The sequence below is a fragment of the Corvus cornix genome, chromosome 1, assembly GCF_000738735.6.
Source record: "Corvus cornix cornix isolate S_Up_H32 chromosome 1, ASM73873v5, whole genome shotgun sequence".
Lineage (NCBI taxonomy): Eukaryota > Metazoa > Chordata > Aves > Passeriformes > Corvidae > Corvus > Corvus cornix.
Window position 1 is genome coordinate 84,856,797 of NC_046332.1, and position 16,684 is coordinate 84,873,480.

At 41.4% G+C, this 16,684-nt stretch overlaps 1 protein-coding gene across 1 annotated transcript; it reads right to left on the reverse strand.

Annotated features, from left to right (window-relative positions):
• Window positions 1-564: 564 nt before the first annotated feature.
• On the reverse strand, window positions 565-15,989 carry NIPA1 (NIPA magnesium transporter 1). The gene is made up of 5 exons (XM_039572712.1): window positions 15,771-15,989; window positions 12,525-12,572; window positions 8,536-8,626; window positions 7,129-7,289; window positions 565-5,843 (listed from the first exon to the last, which is right to left on the reverse strand). Exons 1-5 carry the CDS (start codon window positions 15,928-15,930, stop codon window positions 5,332-5,334), a joined length of 972 nt encoding a protein of 323 aa, XP_039428646.1. The 5' UTR covers window positions 15,931-15,989; the 3' UTR covers window positions 565-5,331.
• Between the last annotated feature and the right edge of the window lie 695 nt (window positions 15,990-16,684).

A 16,684-nucleotide genomic window follows, 5' to 3' on the forward strand; every position in this document is an offset into this window, starting at 1 on the left:
CTGATACAAGGGGCTAGGAACTTCAGATGAAGAATGAGATGGGCAGTCACTGTAATTTTCCAAGCAACTCTTTCTACAGAAAGCTATTATGACAGACAGTAAATTAGACTGGTGACACAGGCTTCTTTCTAGCTGTTGCCACTCGATGCACACCCAACTGTGGAGCAGTAAATCTTGAAATAAAAGCTCTAGCAAGTAACCAGAGTGCAGCAATGCAGGAACAGAGCACATGTTAACCCTGAAGACAGTTTGAAGTGATTCAAGCCCCAGCAAACATTTCTGCCAGAGAAGTCTTCATCCTACCTGTGAGCAAACTTCAGTCCAATGAAGCCATTAAGACTACAGCCTGCTGATAGATACTGGTACAGGACAGCCGAGCCCTTTGTGGACCAACTGATCTGTACCCGTGCTTTTTCTGATAAAAAGCAAAGCTGCTATTTTATGAAAGGGTAATGGAAATAGTTTAGGTTTATGAATTGGAATTAGCCTGTGAAGCAGCTAAGTGTGTGGGAAACTTGATTTCTTCCCCACCCCATTTGATAAAGATGAGTCACAAATCAAGCATTGAGCTAGAAATAAATCATTTATTTTAAAACAATACAGGTTAATAAATATATTAGTTATCAGAAAACTTAATAGCCTTTTATAATTTACACAAGGCAAATACAACATGCCTATAACTATTTTTTAAAAAGCAAAGAGAGTAAGCTTGACTTGTAAGCCATTAACAAATCTATATATACATTATTTGGAAGCTAATAAAATAAACCATTTTTATGTAATCTGTAGTAACTATGTTGCAAGAGCATTGAAGCAACCAAACCTGACATTGTATTTTTGTTGCCAACTACCTTTTCCCCATATCCCATTAGAACTACTTTTCACATACCAGGAAAACAAAATAAAATAAAATAAAAAGAAGAGAAAGTTCCACAGTTGAAAAAAAATTGACTTAAAAGTACCCCTTTTGTGTAACATTTTCCACTCTATAGAGCAACTGTCTAGGGAGGGGTGTGGACATGGGAGGACCCAGCACAACCACAAACAATAAAGAAACTCCAAACTTCTTTGCAGCTTTAAAAAAAAGATTTCTTAATCCGTAACATTTCAACACTGCTGTCTGATACACTTGGGCACTCGTAATGACAACTGTTGACAACATTGGTGCCTAACACAATACACACTAAAATTCTGCATTCTGTAAGCCCACAGATAGCACCAAGGAATTATTACAAATATAACAGGTAATAGATACACATTTGATAACGCTTGATTTAACAGTAAAACTTCAGCAGTTACACCATCTCAAGACAACCAAGGAATATCTGTAGAATCCTTGATGTCTATTTATGAAACAACAATGGGAGGGGGGTACAATGTGCAAACAACTTCCCATTTAAAGCACCCCCTACTTATTAACCCTAAATTTCTTCAAATACAAACCCTGCATTTTTTAAAAATAAAATGAAAGCTAAACCTCACTTTCTAGTGTTTCGACAACTTAATCCAGTGTTTCCATTTTTCAGTGCTAGTTACTTCAGAAAAATACATATGTTCCAATATAAATGAATATTATTAATAGGAAGCCTCACTTGTCAAAGTGTGATATGACAGGTTCTTATTAATGTTAGTTGCAGCTCACTAATAAATAGGCTCTATTTACACATACAGAGTCCTGGAAAGTCAATACAGCAGATAATTTGTTTAGATATTTTTCTTTTTTACAGAAGTATTTAAGGTGTAACAAATGTGGGTTTTTGGTTGTATCAAAAAGGTTTCTATTCTTCTACTGAACATTTGAGGGACTTCTGTGTTTGACACCTAATAGAGATTGTGACTGACAAATGCAAATCCTCCATACACTGAAGGGATAATGATCAAAGAGCTATCCTCAAGTGAGTACCTAGTAAATACATTTGACAGAAGTCAGACATATGGAGTGAAGCGCCTTTCATATGGATTTGAACGTAATTCAAATGCATTCCACCACTGTAATGAGTCCACTTTTGGTATGTGTAGCCTCTCCCACTTCTACTTTGGAATCAGAACTGAAGTCATCTGGCTCGCAGCTATCAATGGACATAACACAAGGAGAATGTGAAAAGGGCAGACCCATGAGGGACGCCAGAGCTCAGGAGACAACTGTGCACATTTGCTCCCTGAGATGATGGAACTCAGATATCTGTGTTATTCAAAGTGCTTACTTGTCAAAGGGGTGGGGAAAAAAGGGGGAACAGCTAAAATTCAACTTCAACAGTGCCTCCTTTTAAATCAGAAAAGCAACGGGACTAAAAAAGGTAGGACACCTAGAAAGAGGAGGGCGTGGGATGGAGGGGGAAAGAATCATATCAACAGTGACAACAGAAAATGCTAATACATTTCTAAAGTTAGAACTGAACCAGATCCAGGTACAGCAGAACTTGAAGGAACACTGCTACACACTGAACAAAGTAGCAAAAATAAAGCTTTCAGTTACTTAGCATTCAAGAAGTAAAAGGCTGCAGATACAAATGATGTGCAAGGCCACGAGAATTTCTTTCACCTTATGTGCTGGCTTTTGACATCTCCGTTTTAAACACCAAGGTTAACTAGACATTTCTAGAAAGCTCATCACAGATGAGGAGCAGCTGGGGAGAAGAGAAGAAAACTATGCTGACATTTGTCAGTGGTAACGATGGTCAAGAGGACCGCAGAACACTGTTGCTACTTCATTCTTCCTCTGCATAGTGAGCACTTACCAAGTAAACTTTGTGTGGTGCAGAAAATGTCAAGGTTTAGACAGGGCAATCAAGTTATTTTGAATTCTAGCATTCACTAATAATTTGCATATGCATCTAACATACTAGACAGGCACTTTATAAATAATTAAGAATTTTAAAACCAACCAAGACAAACAAATATGGCCAAAGGAGGAATAAGATGAGACCACAATCATTTCCATTCTGACCTAAAGATATTCACAGAAGTCTTCAGAGACTAAAGGCTAATACAGAATGAACATACAACTCATGAACTCTGAAGGTGAATTTTGAAAAGACGACTGCTTCAGAAAACAGATAACATTGTTTTAAAAGGTAGGTTAGTACAGTGCAGTACCCCTATGTGCAATTAATTCCAGGTTCAATCAAAGAAAAGGAAATTAATATGACAAAATATAACTGTTTGCTGAGAACCAAGACACCATCTTCCAATCAATAATGGACAGAGGCCAGTTTAAACAGATTTCATAGCCCAATTACCCTCATCTACAATTCTCAAACTTTCTAAAAACCTTGCACAATATTTGAAAATCCATGGTCTTTTCTCTCCTAGTGCTAGTCTATTCCACTAAGATACCCAGTTACTGTGTGCTGGCCTATAACAATGCACATTTCTGCCAACTCAGAGCCATTCCCCTGCAATACAGAGTTCGGCAAATAACATAGTAGGGCTCTTACTCCCTCAGAACAGTCCCTTCAGAATACTAAATCTCTTAGATTCACTTTCGTGATGACTGCTGCCATTAGTAGGGCTTATAGCATTCATTTTAAATGAAAATGGAGGCTGAGTTTTAAGGAAACATCAATTCAGGTCAACAAAAAACATCACGAGAACAGACAGTATTACTCCCCACTAATCAATGTCCATGTTCCTGTCAGGCAGCTACAAAGCTACATTTATGATTTCTTGATAAAGTGTTGTGAATTCTCTCAAATACTGTCTTGTAATCACACTGGGATTTTCTGTTTTTCTCAGGAGATGTTCTGATCTAGAGATGTTGAGTTCCACTGTACTCTTCCATTTTTGTACTTAATGGAAACAAACATTCATTGCTTTTCAAGCTTTCAACTTTTTTGATTCATGATGCTTTAGCTACCAAATATAAGTAGAACATGAAATTAACTATTTCATTCTTTAACATATCAATATTGTGTAAATGGTTTAAACTGAACTGTTCAGAGCCATCCCCATCATAGCTTAAGCTGTCTGTACTACTTGTCAAAATATTACAACTGAACCATTCACACAGGTCTATGAATTACTGATCTGAATGTATGTCCCTGTCAGTTACGTAAAACTCAGCTCTCCGAATGCTTTAGTTTTTTCAGTCTTTAACCTCCTTTTTCCACATTACAAGAGCATCAGACCATCTTTTTTGAGCTATGAGAAATCTCATGCTCTTCTCTCTCTTAAATTTCTTTTTTTTTGTGGTCCCTATTTATTAGTGGTTTCACAAAATGGTCTCCTGCATTTAGTCACTAAACTAAAATAAAGGTATGCTGGACTGATTTCAACACTCCTCCTCTTCCCAGAAGGACTATGAGTTTTTCAGAAGCTGTCAAGGCATCCAGGGCTTTCAGTTCAGGTTTGTAAATTCTTCCAAAAACATACGGTCCTTTTAGATGATTTATATGTTTAGAATTTGAATATAGTCCAATATTGTAGACAGTGAAATTGAATTATTAAACTGATACAGGCCATCTGAATCAAATACATCCACAATTATGCAGTATTTTTTGATTGCAAAGGCACTGAAACACTTCTGAGCTGCTTACAAACAAGCCACCATGTAGGCAATGAGTCTGTGCAACATTTCTACATCCTTTGCAGTCTTTCTACCTGCTCCCAATTAAAAACTCTCAGATGAATGCAGTAAGTCTTAACGTGTGTAAGTTACAAAGAAAAACGCATACCTGGACACTACCATGAGCTGATAAGTAATTAGTGAAAGATATTTAAGGGTCCCCTGCTCTGTATAAAGAATTTAATTTAAAACTCCCGTGTCTTCACCGCACAGCAGACAAAGTTGCCAAGACAGTCACCAAAAAGAACAAATCTGCAGTCCATGATCCAACCAACGTTTGTCTTAGAATTCACAACCTTGACGGTGAAGACATTGCTATACTGAGATTCACAAATTGTTCCACTTACTTTCCCCCCCTTATTTTAAGGTATACATCACTTATGATGAAAGGCATCAGATTGAGTGCATTAGAAACTGATGTCCTCTGCCCACAGAAATGGTACCTCAGAAGACATAATACAAGCTTTCACATAGGTCTGTCAGAATATTCACAGAGCTTTTCTGATGGACTACCTTTTACAGTGAGGAAATACATCGGTCTCTATGCTGACTCAATCAGTAGTTCCAATTAAGGTCATTTATTGTGTTGACTGGGTTACATGGACAGCTGTTCCTTTGAAACTGGATGGAGGCCCCCAATTCATTTCACATAGGCCACCAAATTGTCAAAAAGTAGTTACCAACCTGAACCCTATTTGAAACAGTACCCTAGAAATGAACAGCTCTGCATCCTTCCCTGAGCCATCCAGTTTCCCCTCAAAAATATTTTAATCTGTCTTCATGTTAGGTTTGTTTAAATCTCCAATATTGAAGTTGAATTCCTTGAAGACTTGTATAAGAACAATTCCAATAGATACTGTGGTGAATCCACAAGCCATTCCCAAAAAATCTACAACTCCTACATTACTCCATTCCCTGAAAAGGATGGCTGAAGCCAGCAGGACTAGGGTGGTAAATACAACATAGTAGATGGCACCAAACACAGAGGAGTCAAAACACTCCAGTGCCTTATTGATGTATCTGAACTGAATGATAATGCTACATCCTAATACTGCCAGAAGTACCAGACAGAGGTACAGAGCCCTCTGACTTGATGGGTTATTGTGAAAGATATCTTGAGCAGCCAGCCCAATCCCTTTTGTGCTGGGAACAGTGAAACTGCCCAACAGAGAGCAAATACTGATGTAAACCATAATATTAGTAGGTCCATGAGCTGGAGCTATCCAGAAGATAAGCAGAAGCAGCATTAGCAGCACTATGCAGAGATAACCCACGAAAACTGGAAAACAAAAAGAAAACAAGAAAATATCAATGTGAGAACTCCTGGTCTTCTAAAGATTTTAGCAAGAAAATCATGTCCTAGCAGTGAACTTCAGGTATACATCACAACTAAGATTTGCTATTGAATATAGATCCAAATCACTGAGCTTCCAAAAATATTGGCATCCATGACTGAAGATGTTGTCACATTCTTTGGGAAAAACAAATAGTCATGTAGAAAATGACACAAACTGTTGCATGTTTGTAATGGATTTCAGATGTTTTTTTTTAATCTTATTCTCTTTTCCACCAGGACTATACTCCTTTAAGTCTACTATGACAGACAGAGGGATAACACCTGATTCATAAAAGGCTCATTAAGGCAGTGTGTGGACCCAGGAAAGAGCTTAAACATAAAGCTAGGTCCCACTAAGGAGAGTAAGATGAGTAGGGACAGAACAAACATGAGGCCATAGCATTTACATTATACAATCAGTACACAGATAAGAGCAGTGAAAAACATTTCATGCTTTAGAGTTTTAAAGAAATATATAGCCAATTCCCTTTGTTCAGATTTAAATGGTAAATTTAGACCAAGGCATTTGTTTTCTTTTCTTAGTGTGCAGATTTTTTGAACAGCTGATGTTATTATGTTTGAGTTTCTCTCGCTTAAAGCAAATACAAGAAAAACAACAGGTAGCAGTTTAGCTCTTAAGCTAGAAAAATAAAAATGGGCCTGGAACATATTAGCACCAATATGTATCCTCCAGCAGCTGGTGAGACAGAACAGGCATTTCAGCATATGTCTCAACAGCCTATTTCTACATACCTTTATTGTGCAAAGAAATCTGGGAACATAACTGGTACTTAGTATAAACTTTTAATTAAAAAACCGTGGAGAAATAAAGGACAGAAGAAAGTCAGTATTTTTTTGTTTTGTATAAAAAAACTTAAATTGAGATCCTAGATTTATACTTTTCTTCTCTAAATAGCAAGATACACTTTTTCATAATGTTATAGAATTACAAGTTCAACTGGCCATTGTTCTGAGCTTGCTGTGCAGGATACTGTTTTCAAAAGTATCCATGTTTTCCTTTCTGCACACATGTCCCAATAAATATGACAAGTTCTAAGTAGAGCAGGGCATAGTTTTCTTACACAAAACCTGTACTGGTTTGCCTCTGGCATGTCATGATTTCTTCACAAGTCAATTTGCCTACCTGTTAGAAGTGGCAAGCCTCTTCCTCAAGCATGCTCTTGCTCAACTCAGAAAATCATTATGAATGAATGAAAAAACAAACTACCTGGATTTGTAAGCTTCTCTTCAAGCTCAGCCTGAGTCGTTACACTCTCAGACTTCGGGGAATGGATAATGAGAACAACAGACCCAGCGCAGCTCAGCAAACACCCCAGCTTGCCAAGAATGTTCAGTTTCTCTTTCAGTAAGTAAGAAGCTAAGATAGACCTTTGACAAAGAGGAAGAAAAATAGAAGTTTGACTACATTCTGTTAATAATGTTCTAACAGTGCTGTGCCATATGAATTTCCCTTTTAAAGGAATACTATCAAATGTTGATGAATTCTCAAAATGTATTTCTGACTTATCTGAGGAAAGATTCATCCATTTGCAGTTTTTCTCAATCCTTGACATCTCACCTCAGGAAAAAACCCCAAAACAATACAACAAAACAAGACACAAACCCCAACAAAACTCCTAGCCGTAACACCCCAAAAACCAAAACCACATCACCCCCTCAAAACTGCCCCCAAAACAACCGAAACCCTCCAATCCAGACATCTGACCCCAAGGCAGATATCTACCCATTACCAAATTGGTGATCTGTCACAAAGCCCCATTTTATAGGTGCTTAGCAGTCATGAGATAAAAGTGACCTTTGGTTACAAAGATCCCAGGACTTGGCTCAGACATGTAGCCAACCAAAGTAAGCAAAAATATGTGGCCTAGGATAAAATAACAGGTGGCACTTAGAGCACCATCAGTGTGTTTCATAGTGATAGAACTAAAGACAGACATGAAGCAATGCCATCTACACTCTGAAGCAGGTGACCAGTGCAGTCACAGTTCAGCAGGTAACAGAAAAATCTCGAGGCAACGCACAGCTTTGTTTTTAAAGAGTTGTGCTTTTTCACTGCAGTAGTTCCACAACTGTAGTTCATCTATTCACAAAACATTAGTTGCATATTAAACTCCCTAAACTCACTGCCTTGTCTGTGCTTCCCACAAACATAACTTCCAAGAAGCTGAGGGCATGCATATGCACAGAACTCCCTTGATCTGGAAAGGGGCCAAATCCAATGAAATGAAAATCAGCATCAATAAACACATGTGGGCTGTGGATAGCAGGGTAAAGACTGTGAGACAGAAGGAAAGATCTACATAGTAAGGGAACTGTGAATAAGAGAATAGGCAGAAGAGTCCAGAGCAAACACAGAGAAGGGAGAAAAAAAAAAGTTTATCTGTTCCAAATCATAGTGATAGCTAAAGCAGAAGATACTCAGGAAAACCCTTCTTCACCACTGCCTCCTCCCAGCCCAGCTTTCCTGGGGAAAACAGGAATAGGTGACATTATAACACATCACGAACAGCCAGAAGCCTGACATTTCTCAGTGGACCTCCAGTGAGCACTAAGTCCATCTGACATTTTATTTAGTAATGACATCCAGATAAGAACAAGAAAAGCACACTCTTACCCAAATGGAACGCCAAGAGCTCCCAAGGGCGTCACTAGCACGGTTGGGACTGCAGTGTAGGCCAAGAAATTCCCTATTTGACCCAGTGCCACTGTCAAGAGAACCAGAAATAAGCCTTTAAACCCCTTTGTAAAAATAAGTAATCAAAACTTGCCCAATACTGTCCAGGAAAGACTGACCTAACTGGAAAACAGATGTTACAATTCACTTAGTTCTGTTAATTTTGCACTTAAACAAAATGGCTGGTATTTTTCTATAGTTTTTTGTTTCTTAATACAGGATTTATATTTGCCACACAAGACTATCCAAGTGGGCACAGTAAATAATCTCATTTGTAACTTCTCTTAGTTAAATATAAATACAAATATGAATTAGAAACACTCGTGGATTATACTCAAATATCTCAGTATTACACTCAAATATTTGTATGAGGAGGGGTAAAAATATATATAATCCATGGTTTCATCTTTAGAACGTGCATTCATGTAAAACAAATGTACTTGATTATAGTTCCCAACAGCAGTGTTACTTTTTGGGGGGAAAATAAAGACAGTGCTGAGGAACCTTCTAATGAAATACTAAGCACATGCATAAGGGCTCTTCAACACACTACATCAAATTTTCACAATGCTATGTAACATCCGACCACTGTAAAAAGAAGCCACAGTACCAGCCTCAACCTTATTTTTCTTTCCTCCAGTAAAAGCAAATTCCAAGATATACCACAGTATTGCACATCACAGCTCTGATAACAGTTCATGTGTTCAAGTTTTTGGCTAAAAAAGAAAAGCTGCATGGTTTTGCAAGTGCTGGCAAGTTTATAATAGGTCAACATACTTTCATAGTTACTGGGTCTGTGGTAACTGGCAAGAAGCTTGAGAACAAATTACATACAGCTCAAATTTCCAGTTGCTGTTAAAAGCCATTATAAGCATTTAAAAACATTTCAAGAATCCAAGATGTCTTTATGCTCAGGCTGGCACTGCCCTCAACTATCAAATATCGTTAGTATCATCCAATTTTTTACATCTGCAAAGCACTGTGCAAACATTAATTAATTTACCAATTTAGCTCACATTATTAGTAGAGCTGAAGACCTGTGTAACCTACACGAAATATGAAGGAGACAAACAAACCTGCAAAACTGCAGTGTGGCAAAATTATACTAATTAAATTCACTGAGGCTTTCCCTGTGTGCAGGAGTGAGCTGGAGAAGTTGATGAGCAGCATTTCCAAGGCACAAGAGACAGTGGTGGTCGCCTTGTCCCTGGGAACAGAGTAACTCCGTTATCAGCCTCAGGTTGTTTTGAGATATATGTAGCAACTCTGGCATTATCTTCAAGGCATCTAAAGGCATTGGGGCAGATCTTGGATGGAGAATGGTGCACAGCTGGCACTCTGCATTTCTGCAGATTACATACATTTCCAAATGACTCTGACAAAAGGTTGCTTTTTTTGGAGGTCAGGTGTCTTAACTTTCTGTTGGAAGAACTCTTAACAGATGGCACCAACATCAATCCACAAAGTAGGTCTCTGAAGCTTCAGTCAAATGGAACATATTGTAAGGCACCTAAACTTACTGGAGGTTTTCCATACCACCATGGAGTAATAGTAACAGTCCCTTACCACCACAAATGACAGACCAGGACTAGTTAACACCAATTAAAAAAAGGATCTCAGTAATTGTTACCATCTACCTGATGATAAGGATCTTTGCTGCCAACCTATCCAGTCCCCTCTGAACAGAAATTCCTCATCAGATACATCAATGCTGTTAGTCAAGACCTGACTTCCATTCTTGAAGGCACACCAAGCTTTAAATTTGATAAACAAGTACCAGTACCCTTGGAGTTATTGCAACACAAAACCTGATGTGCACTGGCATGTCTCCATTAGCAAGGAGACCAGGAGTAGACCTGTACAGCAAAAGGTATCTATTCTAGGCATGTCAGGAGGTTTATTTCAGACTAACTTCAGCCTACTCCCGCTAACTTAATGTCTATTTGCAGCTCACATACATTAAGTATGTTCCTAGAATTCATTTTCCAACCTAGTTTCATTTTAAAGACCAGGTCAGGAGCTCCAGCTCTGCTATGAAAAGTGAAATACAGCCCAATCTGTGGTGACAACAGGAGGTTAACTTCACATGTGTTCCCCATCTGCAATAAAACACCAATGCAGATGTTTTCACAATAAGAACCAGCTGCATCTATGCTGCTATCAAAACCCGCACTGAAAATAATTAATTAGCCAATTAATTAGTTTAATGCTCATTGAAATACCTGTACACATGCTGCAATCACTCTTGACTACAGAGTAAGGTAAAATCCCTTAGCAGAATCTACAGCCCTTCCTTTGAAGTCTTCAGCAATCCAGTGGATCCCAGGGCCCCCAAACAGTTGGGCAGCATTATGCTGAGTCAGCATGCCAACACAGAAACACTTATTCACCATCTGAACAAATACCATGAGAACAAGTTGATAAGAGTTTATGTGGATTTTGTTAGTCATCCAAACTCCAAATTCTCTGCTTTAGAAAATTACGTAGCTGTTATCATTTCACCCAGATAAGCGGGGATATTGCTAATTCCACAAGTAACACCTTTCCCCAAGTAGCACCTTTCTCTGCATCCCATAGGCGCCTACCTGGCCCTTGCTATTGCTGTTTGTGACTGTGCTGCCATTCTGAGTCTATAATATCCACAAAAAAATTTTTCTTGATCACTTCTTCAGTAAAGCTACTGAGGTTTTGCTTTTAAATACCTGCATCTAGCTACTGGAAAAAAGCCAAGTGATACCATTCCCTTCAGCTGTTTTGCCTTCATTCAATTCAGTCAGCTCTTTTAAGCATGAAATTGTTTTCTCTGATTCACCAAGATAAGTCCTGTAATAAAACCTCCCTTATTTTAACTCCTCCTGCTCAGAGATTACAAATGGGAGCCTCAGGAATGATAAACAACAGTGGCTGATGCATAGATTTACTTCTACTTAGGCAGTAGTGATCCTGTCAGGAGTGGAAGCTGACAAAGAAATACTTAAACTCGGGTTAAATTAGCTGACAACTTCCTTCTGAAGCTCTGTCTGCTTCTACACTTCCTGTGAACTTTGTCCTTCAATGGGATCTATCAGTTTTCATTCCTTTTGCATAGTTTTAAGACAACAAAACCAAGAATCAGAGACTTACCTTGCTACCACAAAACCAGGGGCACAACTGGACTCATATACTTCTCAGAAACAGCATCAGAACTTTCCAAATAATTTACAAAAGGCTGGATTAGAGTCTAAAAGTGGGGTATGATTCTAAGCTTGTGGGTAGAACTCAGGCTGATGTGTAAGAGGAGAAAGCTAGTTGCTCCTCATGATCCAGATTCACATCAGAGAATGAACTTGGTGTTAGCAGAATTTACAAAGATATTAAGGGTAAAATTACACTGATCTCATATCAGCACCACAGAAGGCTTTGCATTAATCTTGTAGATTAAAAGCAAAACTGAAACTGTATCCGTTGAACTAGAAACCAAAAGAGGTTTTGTTTTGTTTTGTTTTTTTAACTGAGGCTGGTTAAATGCCTTCTGATGTAAAACATAACGTGCTCAATGAGCCCTTTTGTGTGCAGAGAGACAATTTTTAATTCAGCTTTGACTTTTATTAAAAACTGAGCAGGCCAGTGCAATGCACAGACACAAACCATGCAGGAACCCAGAGTCAGAGCAGTGTGTGGCTGCCAAGGGCTGCAAGTACCAAATGGTTTGGAAACGTGGAAAGATGTCTGACTCATGTTTGTACCAGCTCTTTGCCTTTGCAAACACCACCAGGCATGGTAGCCATGGTAGAAGTTTACTAAAAGTGCAGTATTTCTAGGGATGGGAATTTCATGACAAGTGAATATGATATTCAAGATGAAAACACGGATTTCCTGATGTCTCATATCACCATCTAAGCAAAGTTCTCTTAAAAAAAAAAAAAATTCCAACCTTTTAAGATACTTACTTGCAATAGTGCCCGACCACCATACTATATCAGTTAAGTATGAAGTACCTGGAAGTATAGGAAAATGTATTAGAATATTGGAACTATGAACCAACAGTCTCAGTTATTAAGGACCTTCATCTTAACCCTATTCTTCAAGGCAACTGAATGTGAGGTAAAAAAAAGAAAAAAAAGAGAGAGAACAATTTTGGATTTGGCTTATGTTTCCAAGTAAGACCTTCTTAAGATGATGTGTTAGTCAGAAGTTCTGGTTTGCAGTTTGAAGTACCTATGTGACACTAATACAGTATTGTGTAGAAAAGCATCTAAAATGTCACCAAATGCTTCTGAGGGTGGCATTTAAACATACAAGCTAGAACCACTTCTAGGAGAACTGGAAACCTATGGAAACAGAACATGATTTGGCTCAGTAGGTCTGCTAATACAACCTTGGTGAAATTGTACTGGAAAAATTGTAGCCGAGAAATTGTTTTGGCACACAGGTTTGGCACGACCATAGTGTTGCTTGATCCTCCTGCATTTAAGCATTGGAAAGTGCTACTGCTGAATCCTCTGAATTCCTGACAAAGTGCCCCGTTTCAGAGAGGAGTAAAAACTCTGTACTGTCCTTAGTGCCTCCCAAGCTGGAGGATGATTATTTTCACTGCCAGAAGGCTCTTGCCTTGGGATGTGCATAGGTGGAGCCTGTGCACCACATGAGTTCTGCTTCTATAGAACATCAAGGCTCATGACCACTTCCTAAACTAAAGAATGGCATTCTCTAAGCACAACCTTGGCATCAAATTATGCTCCTATGTTTTGCTCCTCTTTCTAGCAATACATCTCTGCATTCTTTGGGAAGATGCCCTCTCAAAAGCTGCCGGAGCAGTAGGCAATATTGTACCTACTCTGAAATCCCAAATGGAAGAAAAACACAGTCATCACTAACTCTGGAGACATATAAAGTATTAAGTGTTTGGAAATCACACTATACAATTGAAAAGAGATGAAAAATGACTAATGAAAATGGCCAGCTTTAGAGTGGGTGGAGTAATTTTTTAGACTTTTGTTATTGCATATAAAATAAAAACACTGTTGGGGGCAGAAATTATAGAAAATATTGACTCAAGTAAGGTAAGTTTGCAAAATATTTGTCACCCACTGCTGTTTCTAACTAGACAAGGATTGCTAATTACATCAATACTATATTATTGATTCAAGAGAGAAGACAGAAGAGACATGAGTGCTTCCTTGTTAATTATACAACACCTGCTGAAGACAATGGAAAAAAGACATCATCTGACACTGGCCATCTCGGACTCACAGCTCCAACTGCTAGATTGAACCCCACTACTTCGTAACACAAAATAGAGAGGACCTGGGGTATTTTCCTGGATACCTCCTCAATGAGCATGCCAATAGAAAGTACTATGAAATGCTCAGCAAGATGCACAAGCACCAGTAATATCTTCAAAACAGGAAGTTTTACAGCTGCTGGCACTGAGAAAGCAGGCACACGCCCACCACTCACTTAACCCAGTGCTCCACTGAAAGCTCTTCAGGAATAAGTAGACTTAAAATCGAAACTTCCTCCAGCTGCCTTGGGATGCAAAGTTATTTCTTTCTCTTGTGTTTTCTCATTGTTTCCCTTACAAAAAAAAGACTTCTATTAATGATGCAAATGTGATCTCTCTGTGGACAATCAAAATGGGTTACAGTCATCTTGGAGGGAAAGGGAGACTATGCTTGCAAAACAAATGTTTGTCTGATGCCCTTAACTGTAAGGTCACTGCAGAAAAAGCAAAACGAACTTTTCAGATCAGGCTGCCAGGTTGTAGCAACATAGTTCCAAGCTTGCTTTGCTCCACTGCATTCACCATGAACATGCTAGACGCAGCAGGCATTGGAAATGCAAGTACAAATATATATACATACGTATGTAAAATATTTATTTGTATATTATTTGTATGTGTACATATATGTACATATTTACATACGCCAAATATATACAGAGAAAATACCTTGTCCTGGTCACTGAAAACAATTTTTCATAAAAAAGAGTTCCTAGAACCTATGGACACATGCTCATACACAGACACCATCACCTACAGAAACAAATGGCTATTACCCACAGCAATTAAATTCAAAGGCCTCATGCAACCTGTGTTTACAGTCTTCCCATTACATAAAAGCATGAGACTAAAAACAAATAAATTTTTAAAAATAGCATTTTCCTATATTCAAAGCATGAAGATGCAACTAGCAAATGCTGTTCAGCTGCATGCTTTGGGGAGTTCCAATTTCAAAATAAAATACAGAAGATCCTCACACTTGTGAACTTACAGCTTTGTTTTGGCTAAATTCTCTAGACAGCACAGTCAGTTCCTGAATATGTTCACCTCAGGAAATAATAACGAGGCATGGGATTTCAGTATGAAAAATATAAGAAATAAATTACTTCATGTTACTGATCTGTCGCTTCTCAAAAAGTGGAAACCACTATGTGACTGATACAACTTGTGTGTGTCTGTGGAAGAGCTGGAATAAACAAGCGACAGGATATGCTGGTGCTGTTCATGGCAAGAAACTAGCTAAGCCACAGAAACTAGTAGTAAAGTCCCACAAGTACACGAAAAAGAGGAACCTGTGGATGGACAGGAGTGCATACAGCACACAAGTCCCCTGTATTACAGCGTGACAGACCAGCGCGCTGTCCATACATCGGGAAGCTGTTGCTGATGCGCATGTTAACAACCCCTCGCTGCTCTCCGCCGCTAGTACATCCTGACTGCCGCCTCTCCGCTCATTTATCACCTCCCTTGCGCCTCGACCCAGTCATGGACCTCTGATGTCAACCACGCTTAAGGTGACAAACTGAAGCCGGCTCCCCCAGTCCAGACACCGGGAAGGCGTCCCCCGCTCCAGCGACACGGCCACCCCCCTAACACAGGCTCTGACAGGAGCCGGGGGTGCTCGTCCTCTTTGCCCCGCGGGGCGGGCCGGGTGCCTCGGCAGCCCCCCCACTTCCCCTCCTTCGCTCCGGGCCGGCCGCCGCCGCAGCGCGGGGAAGGGCTGCGGGGCGAGGGAAGGAAGCGGCCCCGCGGGCGGCCGGGCTGCGCCGGGGCGGGGGGAGCCGTCCCGCACGGTGCCGGGGCCGAGGCCACGCACACCTGGCAGGTTACCGGGGGGTCGCGGGGTGCGGAGGGAGGCCGGGAAGCCCCGGGAGGGGCGCTCCCACCCGCCACCACCGCAGCGCCGGGCCCCTACCTCTCCCGCGGGCCCGCACGATCCCCTTCTTCTGCAGGACGAAGGTGGAGCCGTTCACCAGGCTGGAGACCACGGCCACGCTCAAGCCCAGCGACACGGCGGCGGGGCCGGGGCTCTGCGCTGCCCCCTCGCCCGCTGCCGCACCGACCGCCATCCGCATGGCCCCGCCGAGAGCTGCAGGCGCGGCGGCTGCCCGGGCCCAGCGCTCCCGGCAGCGGCTCTGCGCCGGGACCCGCCCTGCGCTGCGCTGCGCCGGGGGCGGCTCCGGCGGGGACCGGCGGCAGCCGCGGCTCCTGGCGCCCGTCCCGCGCGGGGACGGCAGCAGGGTGACGTCATAGCAGCGGCATCTCCGCCCCGACGGCCGGTGTGGCATCGCGGCTCCGTGCCGCCCCTCTCCCCGCCGGCACCGCGGCGGGCGAGGCGGCCCCGCTGCTGTCGGGGGTCCCCGGCGTGCGGAGATACCGAGCAGAAGCTCGGAGCTGCGAGCGTCCACGGGCAGGGGATGCGGGACGACCTGCAGGGAGATGTGGAGACCGGGGGGAGAAACGTGCACAGGGGATGTGGAAGGAGAGGGGGATGACAGCAGGGCAAAGGATGCGGAAAGACAGAGGGATGGATGCGAGAATAAGTGCAGAGGGGCATGGTCTGCAGGACAGACGAGTCCCACCGGGCCAGTGTTTCCGGTGTGGGAGCAGCACTGCTTTGCAGCGCTTTCGCTTTCCCGTGGGGTTTCCAAAATTCATGTCGGCTCCCCAGTCCGCCCGAAAGCGTGGGGTGTTGCGACGGCAGGGCCAGGCGAGAGTCAAGGCTGCCATCACAGCCCCCGCCGTGACCTGGAACTGCGGCTCCGTCCACCCTGCCACCGGCCAGGTCAATATGAGGGGCAGAGCTGGACAATCAGCAAGGCGCTGTGT

Coding starts and splice junctions, on each gene's coding strand:
- NIPA1 (XM_039572712.1), bottom strand. CDS start 15,930: ATGCGGATGGCGGTCGGTGCGGCAGCGGGCGAGGGGGCAGCGCAGAGC. Junction 7,290..8,535: donor GCTCTTGGCGTTCCATTTGG/GTAAGAGTGTGC, acceptor TCTTTGTCAAAG/GTCTATCTTAGCTTCTTACT. Junction 5,844..7,128: donor AGAGAAGCTTACAAATCCAG/GTAGTTTGTTTT, acceptor TTTGTTTTCCAG/TTTTCGTGGGTTATCTCTGC.